This window comes from Humulus lupulus, chromosome 8, assembly GCF_963169125.1.
Source record: "Humulus lupulus chromosome 8, drHumLupu1.1, whole genome shotgun sequence".
Taxonomy (NCBI): Eukaryota; Viridiplantae; Streptophyta; class Magnoliopsida; order Rosales; family Cannabaceae; genus Humulus; species Humulus lupulus.
This window is the reverse complement of record NC_084800.1, coordinates 36694757-36721989: the sequence shown is the minus strand read 5'-3', so window position 1 is coordinate 36721989 and position 27233 is coordinate 36694757. Positions and strand designations below refer to the sequence as shown.

Here is a 27233-nt window from a genome sequence, read left to right as displayed (position 1 = left end):
AGTTAAATACTCACCTTAATCCCTGTTCTAAAGCTTGATAATTCTATGAGCTAGACCTTCAATTCCTCACCCCCAAATCACAGAAATCCCAGCTTGTTTCCCCTTTGATTCACTGTATTTTTCCTTCAGTGTTTTCCTTGAACGTGAGCAAGAGAGAGAAAAAGAGCCTAAGTGCTAAATTAAGGTCGGTTTATATTTCTTCTAAAGGCTTCCGTAAGTCTGAATCACGTGTTAAGCTAACCCCGAGGCTCGGGGTACCGGAACCGTCCCCGAGGCCAAAATGGTAAAATCCCCCATTATTCCCGCCTAGACATCCTAACCTCGAATATATCTCCATAAATTTATTTTCATGTCCCGGTAACCCAATTCACTATCCGCTTTCTAATAACATTCCTGACTTCTCTAAAGTCATAACTTTAAATCCCATTATGACTTTCCCGCTATCTGACCCTAGAATCGTCTTGAGTCGTGCTCAATGAACCTGTCCACATAATAATGTGGTTCTCACATTTATCACATATTCATATACCACATTTTATAATCATATAAACAATATTAAACACATAATTATTCATTAGATCACAATTATTCCAATAATGCCCTCCTGGCACACTAATCAAGGCCCTTAAGCCTTATTAGTGAATTTGGGTCGTTACACCAAAACTCTAGTTCAATTCTGTACTTTTCTTTCAAGTTCTCATAGTCTTCTACTCAGCCTCTAACCTTAATTTTCATTTTGGTTAGGAAATCTAAGTTCTTGAGCAAAAAGGTTTTTGGTAAGTATGTTTCTCAAAGGTTTAGTCATTCCATTCCTTCCATTCTTTTCATTTCTTTTTCTTCAAATCTACTCACCCTGTTATATATGGTTTTAGGAGTGTTCCAAAAGTCCCAACGCTGTCCTCTTATCCCTGTAACTTTGGTAAGGAAAATAGGATAGAAATGCACATGTTATATGTCTTATATGTTATCTTATGTTTCTTATGTTATGATATGTGTTATGATATGTATGTTGTAGGCTTGGGCATATGACCCATATGACTAACAAGACCCCAAATAGATTATGGGCATATGACCTACTTAGCTAGTAGGACCCCACTAATCTCATGGGCATATGACTTATTTAGTCTATGGGACCCCAAGTAATAATGGCCATTATAGTATGTGTATGTAATAAATGTTATGTTATGTCTTTATGTTTATTATGAAATTTATGTATATGAAGTATGTGTTAGATTTTCCTTGCTGGGCATTAGGCTCATTCTTTTTTGTTTATATGTGCAGGAAAATAGCTATTAGTGGCGGTAAGGTTCGTGGATGCTTGGAGATTGTGTATCGATGGTGAATGGATTCAAGGAGTCGAGAGTTCGATTTCGAGGATGTAGTATTTTATTTATGGGTTTATGTGTAATTTTTCCGCACTTTCTATGTAACTCCTTTATTTTAAATTATGTTTTGTTTTTAAGACAATGGGATCCCATATCCTTCTTGATATTTCTGTAAGTAACTCTTATTTTTACAAGTTACCTAATAAAATTATGGTATTTTCGCAATGTAAGTTTTAGTAAGGATTTGTATGCATAGTTTCATTAATGGTCCAAAAATCTAGAGTAGTTGGGTCATTACAATATACAACCAAACATATGGCACATGTAAATACATAGTGCAATACACAATATATATTACTTATGCAAAGTGTTGAAATTGGTTATAAAGCTAAGAAGTCCACCACCTGTCGTACAAGTACAAGTGTTAGTTTAGGAATAAACTTATGCTACTATTAAATTTAGTAAGACAATCAGCTCAATTTATTATTTACTAGAAAGTGAAAAATTAGTTGCCTTATCACTTTAGTAGTTAAACGAATTTGATAGAACAACCGAATGAGTTAGTTTCCGAAGACATTGAATGCAAAATCACGGGCAATTATGGAATTATAGAAAGACATTTTATCCTTTTCTTTAACGATTTATTTTCTTTTCTCACCTTTTTGAAGATTCCTATTTCTGTATGGTTTTGTTTTTTTATTTTTATTTTTATTTTGGTTTTATAGATAGGACAAATAATTCTTTTCAGAAACATGTTAAGACCTTTACTTTTCTTGGTAATGGTATATACATATAAGAGCCAAGACATTAGATTAAATCATATTATTTTGAAAAAAGATAATATGTAATCGAAATTGAATGTAAACCAAAAATTAAATCTATATTCCTTTCCAAAAAAAAAATTCTATACATATATTATGATCATGATTATGATGTGCTCTAGCAGATACTAATTTCCATTTTTACCCCGCCTATGTTGAGGGAGTCTTGCAACAAAAATGAGGGCATCAATGACATTACGAAGTTATCCAAAATTTCTTAATTGATGGACCCACAGCTCACCACCTGTGCCCATTCTCTCTCTCGTAATCATCGACCAAGCGTTTCCTTCTTCTCCTCTACTGAAACAAAGGAACACGTGTAAATTGCCGAGGCTTCTCCCAAAACAGCATTAACCTTCCAGTTCCACCTACTCGGCTGGCCCTGGGCCCTGGCCTTTGGCCTTTCCTCACACGAAAATATCCAATACATACGACACCGTTTCAGTTGCCACCTCTCATTGTGCACAAACGTTATTATTTGAGTAAAGAACCATAGTGGAGATAGCCAATACTTAATATTCATAAAAAATATCCCACCAACCAAAAAAAGAAAAATTCACAAAAACTAGATATTCTATATATGGCAAAGGCCTTTTCCGCATTAATTGCTAATATTAACTTTAACGTTTAATTAGATTTGACAATCATTTAAAAATTAAGATTAAGAGTTCAATATTTTTTGTTTCTCTATATAATTGAAACTTGGAATAATTTATTTACTCAACTCTATTTTTACTTTGAACATATAGTAATATGATAGATATTTTTAAATAAGTATGATCGGTACTATAAGACTACGTGTAATATTTTAATACATATCATATGAACACTCGTATACTTTTTATATTGGTTGATGTAGAACTTATACTAAATTGTTGTAATAATTATGTGTTATATTAAGGGGTGCGTGTCCCTTAGCAATATTCATTTTGAAGATATGATTAGTAATCCTATAAAGCTCAGCCAGTACTAGATCAATAATCTTAACCTAACTCATTCCACTCCTATCAATCCAAACATTAGTATTATATGACACAATCTAATCTATTATTACATAAACCCTCGTAATTGTAATACATTACATTCTATTTAGTTGACTTTAACTCACACAGGTGACCCAATTATCATTATGTTCTCATTAAGCACTAATATATATGCACCCTCTTATACTTTATTAATCCACTAGTTTTCATAACTTTTTTTTTTCTTCCTTATGATACAAAGTTGATAAGAAAATTTGATTTTGAATATGATACAATCTACATTAATCAAAATTTTATTTTATTATATTTATAAAAATAAAATTATTTAAGATTTATAATGTAATCGGCTAGCCCTTATTAGTAAAGCTTCGGCCTTGCCTTTCTAATCGGTTTTAATCGTTTTGTGTGGTGAGGGTGGGCTATCAAATAAAAATTGACATTATTTTTTTTATATAAGAGATTATTGTTAATAAGATGGTATTTTATGTATTAAAATTTAATTGATTATTTAAAAATATAAGTTTAATTTCTACAAGTTCATAATTTGCTAACAATTTATAGGCTACCATTATTTTTATTCGATTGCCGTATAATTTATGTAATAAGGTTACAAAAGTATTTAAACATTACATAATATCTGTAACAAGAATTTTGTCCAAAAAATAAAAAACACAAAAGAAAACTTTTATTTGACCCCTTTAATCTTTTGAATTATAATTATTTTTTATTTTCATTTAACTATGTAAGATGTTCTTTTAGCTATTTTTGATCTAATTATGTGATTGTTTTGAAATTTAGAGAGGAAAAGGAAAAAAAAAACAAATACAAATCTATTCAACTAACCGAACAAAATCTGTCTGTATAAAAAAAATTAATACTTATCTTTTCAGAAATAAATAAATAAATGTCCTATATCTAATTTTTTCTTTTATATATATAAATGTACAAACACCAGTGGGGAAAGAGAACCAGACAAGGGAGACTTTGAAGAAGGAGATCTGACTCTCTTTCGATATCTCCACTTTCGTTTTCCGCTTTCGTCTCTGCCCTCAGCTCGAAATTGAGGTTACTCTCCGTCATAACCAAAGGGTATTTTTTCTTTTCTTTCTACGATCCGCCATTCTCATTCTATTTGCTAGTTTTTCGAGGTTTTTTTCTTCATTTATTTTTTTATTTGGTCTGGTTCATTGATCCGTACCGATATAGATCATTCATCGCAGATTGGGTTTGTTTCATTTCTTTTTTCTTTTTTGTATTTAATTTTTTTTTGCTTTGATATCTGGATTTTGGATGGAGGTTCTAATGTTTCGATTTATTACTCTCTCTTATTATTTTGCATGTATCAATTTGCTACTTAGTTGTTGAATTTCGTGGATTCGATGCATGTAACGAGCACAATTTCCTTAATTTTGAATTTTGGGTGATTTTCCATTCTGATCGAATTTTTATGTTCGTTGAATCTGGGTTTGAGCTTTTTCTATTATTTGAAATTAAGGATCCAAGAATCTTGCTTGTTATTTGAAACGTAACCTATAGAATTTGTTGTGTTTTATTTTTCCACATTTTTTGGGTTGTTGGGGTTTCGATTGGAAGATCTGTATTGAATTCAGAGATATAGATTTTTTAGTATCGTGTTCGTTGCTTGAGTTGTATGGGTTAGGTTCTAATGGTTTTATTTAGCTGGTGTTAGAAGAAATTTAATTGTTGGTTAACTTTGGTTTTGTTCATCTTTTGTTGCAATGAATTGATTTTGGCTTTTATGGCAGGATTGCCTTGTGAGGTTTGTTCTTTGGTGGGAGCTATGGGTGTTGAAGTTGTGGGATTTGAGATGGTCGATGGTCCATTGGAGGCTGTAGCTAGAGGAGACAATTCTGTTCTCCAAGAGAAGGAGAATGGGAAACTAGATCAAGGGCCTAAGTCTGGTGAATCCATACAATTCGGCTCACATGGTGAGGAACCTGTTAAAGAAGATGCTAATGGTGTTTCAAATGCCAACTTTCCAAAGGATGCTGTTGAAGAATGGCCCGCGCCTAAGCAGATCCATTCTTTTTACTTTATCAGGCACAGGTCGTATGATGATCCCAAAATCAGAGTCAAAATTGACCAGGCTGCTATTGAAATTGAGAAAAAAAATCAGGCTCGACTGAGGATCATGGAACAATTAAAGGCAAAAAGGGTAAGTTTATGGTTTTAAAAATAAAATTTTTGAACCAGTTTTCTACAGCTGAAGGTTAGCACCTAAACTTTGTGAAGGATTTTGAATGTTTCACTTGTTGAATATTGTCAATTCTGATAATGTAGATTATTATAGTCTGGTTGTCATTACTGTGCTGTAGAATAATATGAAAGTAGTTGAATGGACAAAAGATCTAGGCAAAGGTTGAATGCCACAGGCTGTTCAATTTCATCTTCAAAGACTCTTAATTTGATAGAGTTGTTAATTTATTATTCTTTTTATGTATTTTGATTGATATCTCAGAGAAGGTTATCTGACTGCATTTATTCTTTTCTTGCAGACTGATCGAGCAGAGTTGATTTCACAGATTAGGGCTCTGAAAGATGACAACAGACAGTTTAGGTCGATTGTAGATGAGAAAATCAAAGAGATTGAGCCACTGCATCAGGCTTTGGGCAAGCTTCGCAATGCAAACAGTGCGAATCGTGGTGTTTGTTCATCCGAGCAAGAGCTTAATAGTGTTGTATGTTCAAATCCAACTTTTCACAGCTGTGAATTCTTCATTTTGTTTTTGCCTTGTTGTAATTTCTTTGTTTTATTCTTACTTTCTGATATTGGCTTGGTGAAAACAGATCCACAGCTTGCAATATCGTATACAACATGAGAGCATTCCATTGACTGAGGAAAAACAAATCCTTCGAGAGATTAAGCAACTTGAGAGCACTAGGGAGAAAGTTGTTGCTAATGATGCTATGAGAGCCAAAATTCAGGATTCAATGGTTCAGAAAGAAGTCCTTCAAGACCAGGTTAAAGTAAGGGATTTTGAATTTTATCTTTTTCTTTTTTTTAGCTTGTTCCGTCCTCCCCTTCTCCTCCTCTGTAGTTTATTCAAAACCTTTTGTTTATGTAATTTATGAGGTGATAATATTCTAAATTATGCAATTGTAGCTTATAGGTGGTGATTTGGATGGGGTGAGAAAGGAGCAACAAGTGGTTAGGGCAAAAATCAAGCAGCTTGATGATGCAGTAAAGGCTTTTGACAAAGACATTGCTTCGTTGCAAGATGAACTGACAGCTTTTACTGAGAAAAGAGATAAAGCACGTGAAAGTGTTCAGCATCTCAGAAAACTGCGTGATGATGGGGTATGTTTTATTTGTGTAGTAACTTCTGCACTTTTCTAAGTTCTAGTGTGTATGCATGATATTTCTTTGGTGGACCTAGAAATGAATATGGTCTTTGTTAGATATTTTTATGACAGATGAAAGGTAAAAGAAAAACTTTTATCGGTTGCTATTGTCAACTAGTTAATATTACTTGTATGTTTTTTTTTTGTTGAATGCTCAATGATCTCCCTCTCACTAGAAATTTTATGTATAATTCTTGAATTCCAAACCTTTTCTTAGAAGTGTTGATACCATGTGATTATGGTCGCAGGGAATTTCTGATGGTTGTAAACTTTTGCATTGGGAGTTTTAACTTTGAAGTGTTGATAGCATATGATTATGGTCGCATGGAATTTCTGATGGTTGTAAACTTGCATTGGGAGTTTTAACATTGCAGTCCTTTATTTTTGCTGGAAGGTTGTCAATCGATATAATACTAAATAATTTAGCTCAGTAGGATGATCTAAATTGCAGTGTATTTTTTTCGTGTCTGGATTCTGGAAGAAAGGCACATCAAATTGTCTTTCTTTCTCTTGCTTTTGCATGTGCATTAGCTGGGTTTCATATTACATTGAGTTCAGAAGAATAGTCCTGTTCATGTTGAGATGGGTATTAAACTGAAGCCTTCTTCAGCAAATGTTATTATATGGCTTGTTGTGGTGGTTCCAGTTGAAAGTAAAGTTCACCAACATTTCTAGATATTTGATATAAAGATGGTCTGGCCTAATGGAATTGTTTGCATCTTGTAGGTCCCAATACTTGTAGGTGTAATATTCTACAGACTTGGAATTATTTAGAGCTTCATTAGTAGGGTTGCATATTATTGAAAGATGATTGTTAGTATTGTATGTTGAGATGAAGTATGATTTTTTCAATAAATTTGAGTAAAAGATTGTGTTTATTTAAATTATTAATGTGTAGGTTTTTTCTGGTACTAATTAAGTAATCCTCCTTTTCAGAATACACACTTCTACCAAAGCCGTTCAATCTTGAATAGAGCTAGAGATCTTGCAGCTAAGAAAGATGTCAAGGGTCTTGAGGAGCATTGTCATTCAGAGGTTTCTTTTGTTATTCTGTAATTTTTAATTAAAAAATGTGTACTTATACTTATGTGCATTAACAATCCTGACCTCTAAACTTTGTCAGGGCGAGAAATTTATGTCCCTCTGGAACAGTAACAAATCATTTAGGGATGATTATGAGAAAAGATTATTGCCATCTCTTGATAGTCGGCAATTAAGTAGGGATGGAAGAATGAGAAACCCTGATGAAAAACCATTGGTGGTGGTGGAAGAATCTGCACCCTCTGAAGTGGAGACAAAAGCTAATTCCAAACGAGCAAAGGAAGACGTGAAACCTCCTCAAGTAGATGCTGCGCCCACTCAGAAGGTTCAGAAAGAGGAAAAAAATAAACTAACGAATTCGAAACCCGCAGTGGACCATACTGATGTGGTGGAGAAGGAGATCACAGTGGTTGAAAAGCTGCCAATTGAAACTCCTAAAAAGGAAAAGGAAGTTGATGCTGCAAAATTGAAGGAGATGAAAAGAGAGGAGGAAATTGCAAAAGCTAAGTTGGCCATGGAACGGAAGAAAAAATTGGCAGAGAAAAATGCAGCCAAAGCAGCTATAAGAGCTCAAAAGGAGGCTGAAAAGAAGATTAAGGTAATTAGTACTTTACTTTTCTTGCTCTGAGTTACAAAGCCTGAGCTTTAAGTTAGGATATCTGATGCAATTTGTTTGACTTTCCACAGGAACGTGAAAAGAAATTAAAGAAGAAGGCTGCAGCCACTACGTCTGAGGGCACTTCTGAAGAAATTGTGGAAACAGCTGCGGAAGATGCAGAACCAGAAAAGGCAGATGAAAATGTTGAAGCTCCAGCTCCAGCAAAGGAGAGGGTGCAAAGGGAGACAACTGTCAGATCGAGAGCTCGAGGGAGAGGACCGGAGTCTGTCCCGAAAGCCATCCTGAAGAGGAAAAAATCAACCAATTATTGGCTATGGGCAGGTCCTGCTGCTGCGGTGGTAGTTATGGTGCTTCTACTGCTTGGATACTACTATCTTATGTGAAGATGGTATAAATATAATCAAGTAGAAGAAATGTGAGCCATTCTTTCTGCTTGGTAAAGGTTTGCGAGACTAAGTCTGGTCATAGTTAGTTTTCAGTTATTACCGTTCTTTACATCCTGCAATAGGATGGACTCTAAACTCATAATGTGGGTGGTAGCTTAGTCAGTCCAAATATGTTTTACCGAAGTAGAGACAACTTACCCTTTTGTTTTCGTTTAATGCATTTTTCAAATTTTGACTCGGATCACTTTTAATGGATTTTATCTGCCAGCATAAACTCTATATGACTTACTATAACAGAGAATGTAATTTATATTTTTTCTTACAGGATCAACGGTTTCCTTTTTTTTTCTTGATTTTAATGAAAATTGTATTAGATGTTTAAATGAGCAGGCTTTGCCTATTGCCTGTGGTAAGACTAAAGAATTTCATTCAATTTCTTCAGAAGTTCGCAAAAAGTTATTTCGATTATAATTAGCTGTATAAGAGTGATCCATTGTCAAATGTCAATCTTTCTGATAAAAATCTGGAAGGTTTGGCATCTAAATGAATTTTAACAATATAAATGGTGAAATTAACAATAAAAAAACATATATATCATGAAAATAAAATAGGGAGGGGTTTGTTGCCGGTTGGGTTGAAGGTGACTTTGTGTATTGTCTGACTTGTTTAGACGAGGAAGAAACTACAGCAGTTTGAGGAACTAAGTTCTTCTATTATTATCATCATAATATAGTATTATAGATTTAGAGCATAAGTTGTCACAATTTTTTTTTGTATTTCCTCCAAAAATAAGTCTGACTGTATATTTAATATTACAGACAGCTTGTAAAACTACAGATTTATAATAATATTTTCATAGATTAGAATAATTTGTAAGTCAATACAAATACATGCTAATTCATTTTAATTTCAATAACATCAACGTGAATAGATCTGATACCCACCACTAGTCTTCTGTCTATGTCTGTTTACCTTTTTCAAATGGAACAACAAATCAATAGGCTCGTTTTTAACTTGTAACTAAAGTCAAGGGTGTATTGAGCAAAACCACAATACATGAAAAATAATCCCTTGAAAGAAAAAGAAAAAACGGCATTTGTAAGAAAAACGATACAAATTAAGTAAAATGACAATACATTTGAAAACGACATTATTTAATAAAAAAAAGTTAATCTGTGGAAATATTTTAATTTTAATTTTAAAAAAACTAAATTTGAGCTAGATTAATTGAGAGAGGGAGAGAAAAAAAAATCATCATATGCCTATTAATTGGAATATATATTTAATTAAATATATAAATATGTAACAAAAATTACCTAAAGAATTTTTAAACTATTAAGAGTAAAAGCTTTCTATTTCACTTCTTGAGAAGGATACAAAAAGTTATTTGGATCATAATTAGCTGTAAGAGTGATCCATTCCATCGTAAATCTTTCTGATAAAAATTTGGAAGGATTGGCATCTAAATGAATTTTAACAATGTAAATGGTGGAATTAACAATAATATATATATTACTAGAATAATAAACTAGGGAAAATGGTGAGGAGATTGTTGCGGGTGAGGTTGAAGGTGACTTTGTCTATTGACTGACTTGTTTAGACGGGAAGTACAGCAGTTTGAGGAATTTAAGTTCTACTATTTTCATCATAATATAGTACTATATATATAGATTTAGAGCTAAAATGATTTTTGGTTTGGTAATGTGAGAGGTATCTAGTTTTTGTATATTATTTTTCTTGGTCAATCTATTTTTTTGTAAATGGCTAGGATATTGTAAATTTTTCAAAAATGTCTACTAATAGTATTGTGTGTATACATATATTTATAATTTTTAAATCATCGGTTATTTTGAAATACACTAGTATATGTTTTATTTATTGATTTTGGTATATGGACGATTCATGCTCTTAAGGTGTCAATTCACATCTGACATCTACGATAAATAATTTTTTTTTAAATAATATACCTTATACAAAAATTATCAAGAAGCGGTACCAATTTTTTTGGCAGAAGTTGTAAGAAAATGGTATTTGTTAGTAGTAATTTTGGTATGTCTTCATAATTTTTAATTTTTGGTATAATGTGAATAGATCTGATATCCACTACTAATATACTCTCTATATATATATATATGTTTAGCTTCGTTTTTTATGGATATATACAACATTGGAACAAGTCAATAAGCATGTTTTAAAACTAAAGTCAAGTATATATATGTACATATAAATATTTCCATTTTTATCAACTCCTTTCATCCCATGTCTCAACCACTATATGTAGTCACGGGTACTTTATATTTGGAGCCACAATTGTTTTCTCACACTTGTATCTCCATGTTAGATATGTGAAGATATATACTGTAGACCCCACCCCACATAAAAATATAACCAAAATGGTCACATTCTAGTTTCTAGATTATAAACCATATAAAGAGTTGGTATTCTGACTTTTATTCAAATATTTAAAGCAAATTGTACATACTTTAATAAGAAACAAAACAGCTTAAATAACCTTCTCATGCTCAGCTCCCTTGTACTCATTGTGTGAACAATAATAAGCCAATAATTTTAACGTTAATGGCCTCGATTCACTCGTTAATCTCTCTCTCTCTACTACTTCTTCTTCTACTACTACTACCATCAACAATATCCTCCTCAAACGACATTAATTATACTAATGAAAACGAAGAAGAAGAGCACTACTATGAACTCGACAACCCAATTCCAAAGTTGAGATCACGAAGTGGTTTCTTCTTGGCCAACATTATAAAGAAAGGCGCTAATTGTGGTCACACCCACATCAAAGTGTGCGATGGGGCCTCGGCTAACAAAGGGAAGAGCATGTTGTTTTGCTGCAAAACGCATTGTCGTAATGTTCTAGGAGACCGCAACAACTGCGGGGTGTGTGGCCACAAGTGCAATTTTGGGGAGAGCTGCTGCGACGGGAAGTGCACTGTCGTTTTGTCCAATCCTCACCATTGTGGCAAATGCGGTCGGCAATGCAGAAAGGGTGTTAAATGCGATAATGGATACTGTGGTTATGCATAACAACTTCACTCTTGATTATCGTATCGTAGTCTTACATTATAATTGCTGACGTGGCAAATTATAGTACGTTTCCAAATTTAAATAAATAAGATTGTGTAATTCAATATAATTAATTGCAATACTTTTTTTCAGCCACTCTTATAAAAGGTTAAACAAAGACTGAGAAGTCATGTTCTTTGAATTGCCTCATTTTCATGTATTATTATTATTATTCTACATTCCATTCCAAATAGCTCATTTTCTCAATTTTTTCGAAATTAATACTTGTTATAATCTTCTTTTGGAAAGTATTCCGATTGTTTAATCTTCCTCTGCCAAATGTTTCTTCAAGATATGAAATAAGGGTTTGAATGTTTACTATTATATTTACCCATTGTTGGATATTGTTTTCATTACAAATTAGTAATTCTACACTATAAGTTTAAAGGGTTCAAATTACTATGCTTACGCACGTTTCTAATAATATTGGGAATACAAGTTTAGTAGAAAAGGTTATGATAACACAATTTAAATTAGCACATTTTGTAAAAGAACATCTTAATCATAAATTACAAAATTCATAACATGATATACAAGAATCCATGTAACATTTCTAAGAACAATCACCTGTCTCTCCGGTTCTTTTTGTTAAAAGGTTGAAGTTGAGACTAGACCTTAAAAATAATTTGTCAACTTTTGATATGATTTCTACTAATCTTCACATATGCCAACACGATGTATGGTAATTAATTATGTAATGGAATTGTGTATATGGATTAAAGTAATTTGAACGCAATTTTACATCACAATCACTACAACAAAATAGAGATTTTATGACTTTATTTGTGAGACATTGAAAGTCTACAATGTCTCTCAAATGAGAACACATTGTTGGTGGGGTCATTGTAGGAGATGTGAGAGACTTCTCACATTTCCCAGTGGGAAACATTGAAAGTCAAACGTTGACTTTCAACCTCTCCCACTGAGAGACGTGGGAGGTCACCTGAGACATTGAAAGTCTCCCAGATTTAAAAAAAATTAATTAATTTATAATTAATATTAGTTTAATTTGATTTAATAATTAATTAAATTGAAGACATTGGAAGTCTCCTAGATTTTAAAAAATAAATTAATTTATAATTTAATAGTATTTTAATAATTAATTAAATTGAAATTATTTTAATAATTAATTAAATTGAGATCAATGTAATATTAATTTAAATTGAAATTGACATAATTAATAAAATGAAAATAAGCAAGAAAAAAAAATTGGTTAGACATATATTTGTTAGACATATACAAGAAACACAATATTTGTTAGACATATTCAAAATTAACAAATATTCCATTGTGTATGAAGAAAGAGGTAAAAAATAAGAAAACCTAATAACGAGGTCGGTAACTTTGGACTATCGGTAACATATATGTCGCCCATTCTTGTCGCAACTCATCAATTTGTGCCTCTGTATATGACGTACTTGTTAGCTACAAACAAATATAAAGTAAAATATATTAATTAATTATTTGTTTACATTTATATATATGGTTTCAAAAATAATTTGTAAATTTTAATTAATAATACCGCTCTCAAGTAATGTCCGAGACTCGCATGTTCAATCAAATCTTTCAACATCCTCATTATGTAGTATCCACATGTCACATTGTCTGGTTGGTGTGAACACTAATTATTTAAAAGTATGAGTAATTCATTATTAAATTGAAACTTGTTAAAAAATGCATATATATTATTCTACTTAATCAAATTGTGTAACTCTTATCGATCCCATTGAAATATAAGTGTTCTTTAATCTTTTTAAGATCCATCTTTTTGGCATTTCCACACTTAAGACATGGACAATAAGTAAAATTTGTGTCTTTCACATTTTCCGAACAAAACCTTAAGAACAAATCGACCCCGTTCATATATTCCGCAAATAACCTATTTGCTGACATCCACTGTTTATCCATATATTCTCCTATGTCTATGAAAAAAAAAACCACACTAAATAAGCACGTGATAAAGTTGGATGTCTATATAAAACTAATTGTTTATAATCCTAGATAAAATCGGGCAGCATTTCCCCTATAATAGTGACCTAACCATCTGCATGTGAATAGCAAAACAAACAATTCAAACAACATACAATAAGTTTATTCCTTATAGCTCCGCAGCACACAACCAAATTTCTCAGAACTTACTTTACTAAAACACACAAGTTCTCAACCTTCTTTTATCACTATAACACACAATTGTAATCTTAGAACCTACTTCACTATGGATGAATATTTAAGATATTCAAACTTGATATCGCCCAATAAACTCCTAAGCGGTCGCAGTAGTAATCGGGCTATGTCGTATCCACAGAGAGGCAAACACAACTAAAGATTAGATTAGTAAATAAAATATAAAAATAAAGTAGAATTGAAGAGATAGATTTTGTGAAATTAAAATGATAGATTAGAGAAAACGATCAGATAAAGAGCATGGCAAGGTAGAGATGCAGTGTTGTAAAGCCTATTATAATATTGATATAATTCAAAACACAGTTGCAATTCTACACCATTAATTGCAACTGGAAGATATATATATTAAAAGCACAAATTAAATAATCTAAATTAAATTGAATCTATATCCTAATTTCATAGCATATCATATTATATATTCAAGAGCGACAAAATACCACTGGCAAAATGCAGTAAAAGACATACAATATAACAAATATACTAAAATAAATTAACAATCTAAGTTACATAAGAAAATCATGACTGAACTTATGTAAAAGATGCTAAATAATTTTATAAAAGAAATTAGAATATGATAAACAAAATAATTAATGAGATATGGAAATGAAGCAGAAGAAGAATCAATATCAATATTGAGAATGAAAAGTACAACAACTACACTCTAACCTCACCAATATTTCTAAAATAATTCACTCATTTTTGTCACCTAAAACAAGCAAAATTAAACTAGAAATAAGAAAAGAAACAAAATTAATTGATGCAATTTATTTGTTTTATCTGTTTTGTACAGTGTACTTAAAAAAGAAAAAGAAAAAAAAAGGTTTGAAAAATTAATTGATGCAATTTATTTGTTTTATCTCAATATATTCTAAAATATTCAAAAAAGTTTCCAATTTTGAGGTGTGAAAGAATTTTGTTTTAAAAATGAGATATTTTGGCATTTATCACTTAAAATCCGGTTACCCATTTTTGAACTTGCCTCATTTGTGCACCGAATACTCTATATATTCGGATTCACTTTGGTTGTTTTATAATCAGTGTTTTCTTGTTGATCTCTCACGTATAACCAAAGTGTTTAGGATTTCTTTCTTTGTGTGTTTCACTTGTTTCACTCTTAGCAGCCATGAAGACTCGAGGTCAAGGTTCATCTTCCAAGTCCGTGAAGTCTTAGCAGGAGGCAGTTCCTGAGTCAGTTCCCACTGCCACTCCTCCCGTCCCAGCATCAATTCCTGCTGTCTCGCCTCCTACAGGCTGTTGACCTAAAACCACAGCAAGCAAGAAGGAATTACAAGTCTTTCTGACCGGTTCACTCTCATGGAGGATACTCAGCGCCAAATTCTTGCTTCGTTGGCCTTATCAGTGCATCCACCTCTCTTGCTCCTTGATGGTTACAATTCCTTTCAATTTTTTTATTTGCTTTTGCTAAATGTATAAGAACACTAGCTGTGTCTTTCTTTTGGTTTAGTTTCCTTTGTTCTTTGGCATTTTCTTAGACAATGAGGGGGAGAGAGAGTAACTCTATTTTTTTGGTACATTGATTATGTTGACTGACCTGCTGTTTCTTATTGGTTTTTGTTAACTATTTTATCTTGTGCTTTGGTTATCTTTCGCAGGGGGAGTCATTTTGTGACTCTTGTGATTTTAAGCACTTACTTGTGTTTTGCAGGGATCTTTTAAAAATAGATATTCTTTGTCTATAAAATTGCCAAAGGGGGAGATTGTAAATCCTATAATCGGCATTTTTATAGAAATATCTTTTTCTTAAAAGATAAATTGGTTGTTTCCCTTTATTATAATTTTCGGAAATTCACTTTCCCTTTTTGTGAATTTTGGATGATTATGAGCTTCCTTATTTAGCTTTATATTGTCCCAATTTGTTTATAAATAGAAGTTTTATATTGCAAATATTCAGTACTTTTGTAAAAGTCATTTCTGGATTATTTGTTTATATATTTTCATGCAGCTGAAGAATTAATAAACAAGAAACTGGATCCTTAATATCATTAATTGTTGTTTCCTTTTTGAGCTTGTTTTGGATCCGACACAGGTCTGAGCTGTCCCCACCAAAATCGTATCTGTCGGATCAACATCTTCTAAAAAAGGCAACTCTTCATCAATCAAGAATATCTTCAATTATTCTTGCCTTTATTAGAAGAATTCTTTCTCAGCCTTTATGAGCACAAAAAATGACTCTATAAATAGGGCTCTAAAGGCAGTGAGAAAAGTGAACTCTTAGATGCATTATTTGTGAGAGTTCCTCTTTGTATTCAAGATCATAAGTATTCACGTGATCTTTTAGAAATATGTGTGTTTAGTTTTTAGTGGTGAGTTTATATCATGTTCATGAGTGAATACACATTGTAATTTGAACACAACGTTTATAGTCTTCGGGAGAAGATTTTTACAAGCCTTGCGTCGGAAGGATGCAAGCACTCGCTGGCCATTGAAGGGAGTTCAAGTGGTTGAGCGTTTTAATCAAGATCAGATTAGTGAAGAGAAGTACAACAAAGTTGCGGCAAATCTCAAGAGGAAGTCTTGTTTTGTTTAAGTCAATATTTTGCACTTGTGATTCTTTATTAATTGGTTTTATTCTCTGGGTGTGGCCCCAAGGAGTAGGTTATCCGAAAGAGTTTCTGAACCTTGTAAAAATTCGTTGTGTTCTTTATTGTTTTGCACTGTCCTTTTATTGTGTTCAGTATTTGTTGTGATAAGTTCGGATTCTGTCCCGACAGAACTGGAATCTGTGTAAACAGTTAATTACCATTCCGCACTTTAATTAATTCAAATAGTTTAATTAATTTGGTAATTACTAAAAACGGAATTTCAAAAAATCATAAACATATATACTCTAATGAAATCTATACAATGTGATAGGTTAAATTAAAAAAAAAACTAAGAAATCCTACAATCTATAGAAACCTACCATGGAAAAACTAAGAAATCCTATAATCTATAGAAAAAAAACGCATAAAAATGTAAAACTAACACAAAATCATATATATTACTCATCTTAATACTAAACCTATGATTTTTTTTTCAAAATAATTAACTAAAATTCATGAAAATTGATAAAAGCTTACCTTAAAACCCTAAAAAATGCAGCCCCAATTCGTGAAAATGCTCTCTATAACTCGACGAAGGAGGAAGAAGTGAGCTAGCAAGCTTTATTAATGCCAGGGGGACATCCAACGTCTCCCACTGGAGACGTGCCACGTGTCCCACGTCTCCCAGTGGGAGACGTTGGATGTCCCCCTGACCACGTATCCAGCATGTTTTCAACGTCTTCCACCGTTTTTAATGTCTTCCAATTGTAGCCATTAATAAAAACTTTAAATGTCTCCTACCATCAGACATTTAAAATCCCTGATAAGTTTTAATGTCTTACATCATTGGTGTAAGACATTGTAGGGAGTCATTGTATATCAAATATGTTCTAGTGAATAATTAAGCTGCAATTGAGGCAATGGCTTTCCTTCATATTGTTGGTCAAGACCACTTATCAAATAGCGAAAGAAAAAGTAAAAGAAAATATATCTTCAAAACATAGTCAAATTTCCTTAGGTGTGTAATAGTTATAACTAAGCAAAACAATAAAAAACATTGTGCCATATTGCGATGAAAGAAGCAAAGATAATGCATCACTACTTATTTTAAGTCAAATCTGCAAGACAGCTAATTTCAGAATCTCTAATAATGCCCACATAATGATATGGTGGTTGACAAAAGATCACTATGAGTAATTAACACTTGAAAGCTAATGAGGAAGAACATTTTTCCAAAGATACAAGGAAAAGTGTTATACTTTGGTTCTCACTTTAAGAGAGTTTCTTGGTGAAGATTGGGTTGTTAATAGAAGATATCAAAAGACCCAAATAAAAGATACTCTAGTAAATTACCCAAATCAAGCATGACCCAAAAACGACACCCTCCAACAAAAAAAAATCTTCTTGATTAGCTATGGTGGGATTTGTGTTTCCACTTCGATTTCTTCTTCTGTAAAAAAATTGTTCCCACTACAAGTTTGTAGTTGGTATCGTTCTAGCTATTTAGCATTGTTATTAATTCCCATGGTGGCTGGAACTCACTAATCTAGGCGGCTTCTCGGCGATGGGTATGGACAACTGCGATTGGTGGGGTGGGTCTAGGCGACTGCAGTTGGTGGATAGAGATTGGAGAGATGGATGGTGGCTCCTGGCTAGGGCTTACAAGAAGAGAGAGAACGACGGAGATTGATGACAGAGAAATAGATTTTAATTTTTTATTTTTCTTTTAAAAAATACTTAATTAAATTTTTATATGTTTTTAATTATTTTTTATTTTAAAATCAATTTATATCATTTTTATTTAATATGTATTTTTAATTATATAATTGATTCATTAATTAATAAAACTCGAAGGTATTTTGGTCATATTCAAAAAATATTTGACCAAAACTTGGTCCAGGATACTATTTTGTTCCATTTTGCAAAACGCATAGTGCGAATTGTCATTTAACAAAATAGAGTATCCGATTGATAATTTTTGCAAAACACATGGTCTAAAATAGTTTTTAACCATAAATAAATGACCAAATTTGATGGAATTGTCATCTAATATACTTTAATAAAAAATAAAAAAAGACTCATCATGCCAATTCATTGGAATATATATTTAATTTTAATTAAATATAAAATATATTCAACTTGAAATATTCTAATATGTAAATTTAATTAAAATGTGCAAGTATTGACTAGTTCAATATAATTAATTGTTACTTGTTTTTAGCCACTCTCATAATAGGTTAAAACGAAAAACAAGACAAATAAATGTTCTTCGAATTGCCTCATTTCATGTATTATTATTCTACATTGCATTCCAAATAGCTCATTTTCTCTCAAAATTTTCAAAATTAAATATTAAAGACTTGTTGAATAATCTTCTTTTGGAAAGTATTCCAATTGTTTAATCTTCTTCTGCCAAATATTTTTTCAAAATATGAAATAATGGTTTGAATGAATGTTTGATAGTATTTCATAACAAATTAGTAATGCTTACACACGACATTTCTAATGTTGGGACACAAGTTTAGTAGAAAAGGTCATGATAAGACAATTTAAATTAGCATATTTTGTAAAGAACATTAGAATCATAAATTACAAAAAATCATAACACAATATACAAAAGTCCATGTAACATTTCTATAAAGAATCACCTGTCTCTCCGGTTCTTTTTGCTCAAAGGATGAGGTTGAGACTAGACCTTGAAAATGATTGTCAACTTTTGACATGATTTCTACTGACCTTTACATTTGCAACACGACATATAGGAAAGAATTATACGATGAATATGATCTCACACAGTCACACTTGCCAAATCTGAACGAAGGAGGCTTAGAGATAACGAATGAGCTCAACAGCAAACTTTCCCTTCTTTGTAGAATTAATTTCTCCGATCTGAATCAATAAAAATTGGAACATCTAAGACACCAAATCAATGATGATAAGTAACATGGATATGGGAGATGATAGAATAAGATATAATCGTTATCCGAAACAAAAGAATAAGGCCAGTTAAAGAAGTTTTGGTGCTACTTCTACATAGATTTAAGTCATTCCCAACAGAAGTTTTGTTGATGTTGAAAAATTACCTTTAGTCTTCCTTTCCCACTTACTGAGACAACATCACCAGTCTTGAGTGTTGTTCCATTTTTTGTATTAGGGGACCAGTTGACACGCACATCCCCGTTACTACACAGAATGAGAACTTCAGAGAAGTGTATTGCTATTATGCCATAAGATGAGCAATTATTGTCCTAGTTTATTTCACTATGTCAAGATGGTTGATTAATGAAATAGAAAAGAAGACTTGTTCCTTGTTTATGGTGTATTTACATTTTCTGTAAAGTTTGTTTCAGCATTAGAATTGTTGTAGACTATAATATTATTAAGCAATAAAGTTATAAAATTAAGGCCAACTTAATTGTGTTAAAGTGTGTAGGAGACTATAGAAGAGTTGGCAAAAGATAGGCCACAGGTAAATGGCAAAAGAAAATTCAAGCCGCACAATCAAAATATTAAGTTAATCAATTCAAAGATCACTGGAAGAAACAAAGACCACTGTTTAAGGGATTATACGTGAGTAGAAATAATGCACCTGATTAGGTCAACAAGTTTTGACCGTGACATTTTAAATCCTGCACTAGCAAGAGCATCCAGCCTTAGTGACGCCTCTATGGTTTTGAATGACTTGGTACTGCAAACAGAAAACAATTTGTATTGCAGTTGATCCGAGATAAAATGGATGACATGGAATAAAGTATTGATTAATGCAATGATTTGTAACCTTGGTGGTTCGTACTCAATAGCTTCTAATGGTATCTTTGTACAAGATACCGGAACTCTACCAACCTGCAGAAAGAATTCTTTTTTAAGGAACCAAAATGAGAAATGATTTAGATTAGTAACATAGTGAAAGCTAATAGATCTATATAGCCCAATGCACAAATAGATTTCCCATTTTATTTATCAGGAGGAGATGTTGTCAAATAACGAGAACATTCCCTTTCATTTTCTCATGCTAGATTGTCTTGTCCCAGTCTTGTTTTGGATATACCTTTTGCTGTGTTGTATGAAAGAACAACAAACACGACCCAAGATGTATGAAATCTTAGAAGTACTCAGTTTGTACCCTTAATATATTTAGTACAACATATAAGTCTTTCTTAGGGAGTGACATTGCCTTATCAAGTGCTGATATAAGAAAATCAACAAGTTCCGGGTCAATAATTATCTGAGCTCCCCTCTCCCCCTGGCAGAAGAAAAAACATAGTAGAAAAAGATTAATTTTTTTAACCCAAAAGGACAAGAAGCCATGATCGATAGTCAAGTATATACAGGCTAAAAATTGATGATATCTTTCTTGTAGTAAGAATAGAAGAATTAACTATCATGACTGATAACCTACTGAATTCTAATTGAATACTGGCTCCATCCAACAGCCAGAAACAAATAATTGAATATCAACCCATCTTTTGGATATATTATAAATATTTCTATGCAGCAAGATCTTGTATCAATATCACAAGTTTTAAGCTCTGACTTCACGTCCTTGTTAAAGTATTTGGAGTTATACAAGTTAAATGTAGAGCGACAATGTCATGTGGATAGTTCTGATTCTTAATCTAGACTAAAGAAACCTTACTTGATTTAGCAGGCAAAGCATTAGATACTGTTGTTTAGTGTGTTGTGTAGAAAGGTGAGATACAGAGACAGGAATAAACCCTAACGTAGAAAACTTCTGATGATGTACCACAAATAGGTTAAGGACATCAAAAGATTTTTAGAGAGATGTTCTGTTTATCACTCAAGTTTATGAGTTACTTGACATTAAAAGCACTGATATTTCATCCTGTAGTTTATTTATCATATACAGTCAATATGGTGATAAGTATATTAATAATTCCTGCATTTGGTGCAGGTCCATGGTAAAGACTCATTAAATTTATTGTTGAAAACTGAAAGCATAAAACATAATTATGATTTGTAAATTCAACAATCGCAGTAAATAAAAAGGCAGAGCATCCATTAATTTCATTGGAAAGCAGTTCTTAGAGGGGAACATACCTGCAATAGTATATCACCAAGCCTATCTCTAGAAATCCCTGTACCAAGAATTGAGCCAAGGAAGTCACCATGAGAATAAGATTGAAACCCAAAGTTTCCTGTGATACTGGAAAATATATACAAAAAGAACACAAATAAGCAGACTGAGAGTATTTAAATAAGAAACTATGACAGCCTAATTTTTTGTATTTATTACTTAACCTCAATGCTGCCACTATGTCTGGATCACTTGTTAGTAGTTCTGGTTGTCCAATGGAAATCCGGCAGCGTTCAGCCTAGAGAATTTGACATATTGATGAATATAACGATTTCAGATTCAAGCAGGCAACTGCTCCAAGGTCATTCATACTAAGCTACAAGAGAAGGGAAAAAATCCCTTGTGATAAACTGAGAAAATTAATCAGTTATAGCAAATAGCAATTGCAGTTATAGACATCACAGTTAGAAAGATTACAAGATTGAGTAGAAACTGGTAAAATTAAAATAACCTGTGGATATCCACCCTGAGCAATTGCTTCCACATCAGCAAGGTTTTCCAATGCTAGCATTGACTCCTTCATCACTGGAGGGGTGAGAAAATTTGTGTGGACAACTTCTCTTCTTGAAGATGCTCGTCTAGCCTACAGTCGATTTACAAAGTCAGAAAAAGCGAGAAAGTGTTTGAATTTCTTTTCTTTTTTTTTGAAAAAGAGACAGAGGTCAATGACTGACCTCCTCTCAATAACATTGAGAGCCCTCATTTATGGCGGAGGAATACCGTGGTAACAAAAATATAAAACAAGGCCAAGAAAACACACAACGACCCCCACTCCCCATAAGCTGTTACAGCCACAAACTACCCCACTCCCTACAAAGATCCAAAAAAAAAACCTCCTCAAAACGTCTTGATCTATACACCCAAGTGCCAACACAGAACTTGATCTTATCCCAAAGAACCTCCACTGTGCAAGAAGCGTCTTCAAAAATCCTACTATTTCTCTACAGCCAAATTGCCCAAAAAGTCGCCAACCCAGTACTCTGCCACAAACGAGCCATCCTCTTTCCTCCCTCTAACTCACACAAAAACAACAATTGAGAACAAGAGGAAGACATACACCAAGAGACCCCAAACTCAGCAAGCACTTTAAACCACACATGCCAAGATTCTTAGTAAACTCACTAGCTAACATATCAGCAGCATCTCACTGAATTCGTCAGGTTCTTTAACACAATTTATAAGTAGTATATTCGTTTACATGTATCAACAAGAAACAACTGACAGAAACATCTCACATTCTCACTGTTAACAACCAGCAACCGAAATTGTCAAAGACGCACAAATTTGCATAAAGAAAATTAAGCTTTACACTGTGAAAAGATACAAAGCCTTTATCAACACTAATATGTTGTAGCAGGAAAAAGTGACAAGACCATATTAAATAAAGATAATACCATTTCTAGAATATGCTTCACTTCTTCAACAGTGTTTTTGTCTGCCACTCCATTGAGTAAGACATCAACGTCCCCCTTTATAGCTTGTGGTATGTGGCATATTCCTGAAGCCATATCACAAATGACAAACCTTAACATGTGAAGTGAACAATGCAAAAACTAGTTGTTCAAGTAATATACACTGATTGTATTGTGTGTGAACTAAAACGGAAAGGTCTAACGTAAATGAGTTCTTAATTCTTATTTACTCAGCTAATACAACTCCCAAAACTTGAAAAAGGATTGGATAAAACTGCTGGACTTGATATTCCAAGTGTGCTTTGAGAAGCTTATTCAAAGTTGAGCTCCCTCCATATAGTTATGCTGAACTTGAGTTCAATCTAAGGTCATCTATATTATTAGAGCTCAATCTTTGTAGCTTCACCTTAAGCTAGAGGCTAGAGCTTGTTCACTATGGCTATTTACATATATATACATGCATATATTGTCAAAACCAGACTCCACCATTAACAACTGCAAATCAGACACCATACGAAGCTTAATTCATGAGCAATATTCACTATTTATTAAAATAAAATCGTCATAAGGGTTCAATAAAGAGACCAAATTCTCCTAAAAGGAATACGAATTGGTCACTCTCTCATTTTATCAATATTGAACTGTTATATTACGAATATATAAATATCAAGTAAAAGGGGTATGTAATGTACCTGAGGAAACCAAAGGAGTAGGGAGAGGAGGAGACAAGAGGGTGCAATAGGAAGAGAGATTCTGATTTGAATGCAGGGAAGGAGTGGGTTTAAAAGCATGAGAAGCTCTTCTTAGCAAGGTCGGTAATCTGAAGCTATTGGCAGCCATGGCTGAATGGCCGTTGCTCGCTCGCTCACCCCAGGGGTTCTTTTGGTTGGAAAAGGCCGTGTCCTCGGTTGAGCTCATTAGTTTAGTACCAATATTTTTTTTTTTATTTCTTCTTTTTTTTTTTTTTTTTTTAAATATTTTATTCAGTTTCTTAGAGTTCTGCTCTATTTTTTTTTTTCAAATACATCCCCAAAACTTTTTTTTTTTAATATTAGATCAAATTTTTTCATTACATCAGCTTATCTATTTCTTTTTTATATTTTCTATATATTATTTAAATATTATTTTTTATTTACTAAAAATACTAAAAAATAAAGAAAAAAACAAAATAAAATATAATTTATATAAAAAGATAAAGAAATAATAAAATAATTTTTACTCAGTAAATAATTGTCTATGTAGAATAATAATATTCATTAAGGTTAAAAAATGTATAAAATAACTCAAATTTAGCGTAGATATTAGAAGCTCATTTTTACTATTTTTCTCTATATTTTTTAAAATTAACTAATTTTTCTCATCAATTCTGACGATGCTCTTACTCTCATGGAACTTAAAGTGAGGGCTAAATTGTTCTTTTTTTTTCTTTTAAATACTAAAATTACACTAACAACTTGTTTCTGTGTTTTAATTTTAAAATTTTAAAAAAAATATCTGTGTACTGAATTGATGACATTTGAATATACATAATCACATCAAAATATAAATGCGCATGTTAAATACAATTAAAAATGTGGATAATACAGTAAAAAAATTAAATATATATTTTTTGAGGGATTTTTTTATTTTATTTTAAGGTGTTATAGCTAATAAATACATACATATAAATAATTTTTTTGTATGTTTAAGTGATTTTTCAGTGTCAATTTATTAAATAATATATTCCATTGTCTACTACATTCTATTTTAAATTTAGAAAGAAACATAAAAAAAATTAAGGATCGAATATCCACAACATTCTATTTGTGTTGCAGCCTTTTGTATTTTGTTTTTTTTTTCAATTTATTCAGTGTGGAGACAAATTCAAAATGTATACACATTAATGTGATAAATTATTATTTTTTTGAAAAAAAAATATATGATCTCACTTTGACATTGTTTAAATATATGACATATGTGCATATTTTGTATGGGAGAAAAAAATGTGTTCCTATAATATTACAGCTACTTTATTTTATTTTAATTGCAACTCAAAATTTATTGCATTGTTAACATTTTCACTTGTGTTAATTGGTGAGAGTGAGACTATAACCCAGATTTGTGGAAGTAGAGATCTCTCATTTTTGGAAACCAATGCATTAAAACTTTCATTATATAACTCTCTTTAACAATGCAGAACTTGATCAACTAATATCATTGATGCATTTAATTTACATTAGATGGAAAGAACTAAAAAATTTCACATTATGATGTGTTTAAAATTTCCAAAGGCCATACCGAACGATGAGGTTTGCTTTTGACATGACTTTTTTCAAACACTTTCTAGTAATTACATTCTAGCAAATTGTTTTATTCATTTGTAACATATTCATGTCTAAACTCCACACAAAAAAAACAGATACCTTTTTTTCATATTTAAGATGGTATGACATCCATGGACTAAGACAAGAAAATGTAGTCTATAGTCTATTTAGCGTACATAGGGAATTGGAATCAAGTACAGATCCATTTTTCTTCTAACAGACAAGCCTAAACTTTCATTCATGTCCAAACTCTCATGGTTGATCCCATCAGCCAGTTTCCAATCAAAATGGAACAACAACTGTGCCAGAGGAAGTTTAATATCAGCCAAGGCAAAGAATATGCCAGGACACATCCTTCTTCCAGCACCAAATGGAATGAACTCAAAATCATTGCCCTTGAAATCAGTACAACTCATGAAATCTCTCAGGGTAGAACTTTTCTGGATCAGTCCAGTACTTGGGGTCTCTCCCCATTGCCCATGTGTTGACAACTAATTTGGTTTTCTCAGCCATTTGGTACCCATAAATCACACAACTCTCTCCAGATTCTCTTGGGACCAAAACCACAGGAGGGTGTAGTCTAAGAGTTTCTTTTATGATCATGTCTAAGAACTCTAGTTGATTGAGATTTTCCTCCTCAACATTTTCTTTTCCTCCAAACACTTGCCTCACCTCCTCTTGTGCCTTCTTCATCACAGTTGGATTCTTTATCATCTCTGCCGTTGCCCACTCCACAACTGTCGATGATGTCTCTCCCCCAGCTACAAACATGTCCTGAGTATATAATCAAAATTTATTCTCAGAATCACTCATGTAAATTATATATCTTTCTTTCTTTAAAAACAAACTAACCAGGATAACTGCTTTGATATTTCTTGTGTCCAAAGAAAAATCATGGTCGCCATGATTATTTCCTTGAGCATTAAAAAGGACATCTAGTAGAGTCTCCTCAGCTACATCCTTATCCATCCTTGTTGCCTTATCTTCTTTATGGTTGAGAATGATGGTTTCAAGTATTTGGTCAGTTTTCTGAATATTTTTCTTAAGTTTTTCTTCTGTACCACTAATCCAACGAAGCCAACTTTGAGAAGGGAACAAATCACAAACATTGAAACCTGCAGCAATCTTTGAACCCTCCTTGACAAGCTCTATAAAAACTTGTTGTTCGTTGCATTTGTTACCAAAAGCAGCCCTTGCTGTGATCGAATACGTCAAGGAAAATATCTTCTCAGAAAGATTGATAAGTGACCCTTTATGTGAATTAACATCTTCAATCAGATTACACACCTCTTCTTCTCTGATTGATTGAAACGACTTCACACGCTTAGGACTAAGCAATTCTTGAGTGCAAACTCTTCTCAGCTGCCTCCAATAATCTCCATAAGGAGAAAAGATTAAGCCCCTAGAAGCATACATATTGGCCTCCGGAGAGGCAAGTGACCTTTGACTAAAGACACCGTCATGGTTTCTCAATACTTCTTTTGTGGTCTCTGCGGAAGTAACCACAATAAGGGAGATTTCACCTAGCTTAAGGTGCATAAAGGGTCCATATTTTTTGGCTAAGTTTCTCAAGGCACGATGGGGAAGAGAATAGTCACCTACAACTACAAAGTTGTGAAGATTTCCTATGATGGGTAGCTTCCAAGGGCCAGGTAGTCGAGTTTGAGTTCTTTTCCCTGTTAGTTTTAGTATCATAAACATGAAGAGAAGACAAGCTAAGATCGAAGAGAAAAATGGAAAAAGAGGAAGAGTGGTCATCTTGGTTTGGTTCGATTCAGTAATGGAAAGAGGAGAAGTTGAACCTACCGTTGCAGAGAAGAGGATTTGTGAAATAAATAGACCAGCAGTCGTTATGTGCTGATTGCTTGGTTGATCAAGATTGGGTGCCATTATTTATTAAGATAGATGAGACTTTGTGTCTAAAAATAATTTGATCATAAATGGGACAATACTTTTTTTGAATGGATGAATGTGGTAATACTTTGAGAAGTCTTGGTCAAAATGGAATTATTTAAAAAGTAGTAATAATAATAAATTATGTGGATTTGATATACAAATATAATAAGTATTT

The 27233-nt window shown here is 32.5% G+C and overlaps 3 protein-coding genes and 1 pseudogene across 4 annotated transcripts; 2 read left to right on the top strand and 2 right to left on the bottom strand.

Annotated features, from left to right (window-relative positions):
• The first annotated feature begins 4063 nt into the window (after positions 1-4063).
• LOC133796809 (proton pump-interactor 1) lies at positions 4064-8862 on the top strand. The gene is made up of 8 exons (XM_062234474.1): positions 4064-4218; positions 4896-5305; positions 5646-5828; positions 5938-6117; positions 6254-6448; positions 7429-7527; positions 7616-8131; positions 8221-8862. Exons 2-8 carry the CDS (start codon positions 4931-4933, stop codon positions 8533-8535), a joined length of 1863 nt encoding a protein of 620 aa, XP_062090458.1. The 5' UTR covers positions 4064-4218; positions 4896-4930; the 3' UTR covers positions 8536-8862.
• A 2132-nt stretch (positions 8863-10994) lies between these two features.
• On the top strand, positions 10995-11654 carry LOC133793694 (protein GRIM REAPER). Its single transcript, XM_062230993.1, has one exon. The coding sequence runs from the start codon at positions 11116-11118 to the stop codon at positions 11584-11586; it is 471 nt and encodes a 156-aa protein (XP_062086977.1). The 5' UTR covers positions 10995-11115; the 3' UTR covers positions 11587-11654.
• A 7235-nt stretch (positions 11655-18889) lies between these two features.
• On the bottom strand, positions 18890-23782 carry LOC133796808 (uncharacterized). Of its 2 annotated transcripts, none has more exons than XM_062234472.1 (10): positions 23552-23782; positions 22842-22945; positions 21899-22030; positions 21612-21685; positions 21411-21516; positions 20476-20595; positions 20131-20195; positions 19942-20040; positions 19436-19535; positions 18890-19241 (listed from the first exon to the last, which is right to left on the bottom strand). In XM_062234472.1, exons 1-10 carry the CDS (start codon positions 23775-23777, stop codon positions 19179-19181), a joined length of 1089 nt encoding a protein of 362 aa, XP_062090456.1. In that variant the 5' UTR covers positions 23778-23782; the 3' UTR covers positions 18890-19178. The 2 variants fall into 2 exon arrangements, with proteins under 2 accessions (XP_062090456.1, XP_062090457.1); XM_062234473.1 differs by having other exon boundaries at positions 20527-20595; positions 23552-23781.
• A 1464-nt stretch (positions 23783-25246) lies between these two features.
• On the bottom strand, positions 25247-27022 carry LOC133796807 (desmethyl-deoxy-podophyllotoxin synthase-like; annotated as a pseudogene).
• Positions 27023-27233: the final 211 nt, after the last annotated feature.

Coding starts and splice junctions, on each gene's coding strand:
- LOC133793694 (XM_062230993.1), top strand. CDS start 11,116: ATGGCCTCGATTCACTCGTTAATCTCTCTCTCTCTACTACTTCTTCTT.
- LOC133796808 (XM_062234472.1), bottom strand. CDS start 23,777: ATGAGCTCAACCGAGGACACGGCCTTTTCCAACCAAAAGAACCCCTGG. Junction 22,946..23,551: donor TACTCCTTTGGTTTCCTCAG/GTACATTACATA, acceptor ATATGGCTTCAG/GAATATGCCACATACCACAA. Junction 19,536..19,941: donor AAACTTGTTGACCTAATCAG/GTGCATTATTTC, acceptor CATTCTGTGTAG/TAACGGGGATGTGCGTGTCA.
- LOC133796809 (XM_062234474.1), top strand. CDS start 4,931: ATGGGTGTTGAAGTTGTGGGATTTGAGATGGTCGATGGTCCATTGGAG. Junction 5,306..5,645: donor AACAATTAAAGGCAAAAAGG/GTAAGTTTATGG, acceptor CTTTTCTTGCAG/ACTGATCGAGCAGAGTTGAT. Junction 7,528..7,615: donor AGGAGCATTGTCATTCAGAG/GTTTCTTTTGTT, acceptor AAACTTTGTCAG/GGCGAGAAATTTATGTCCCT.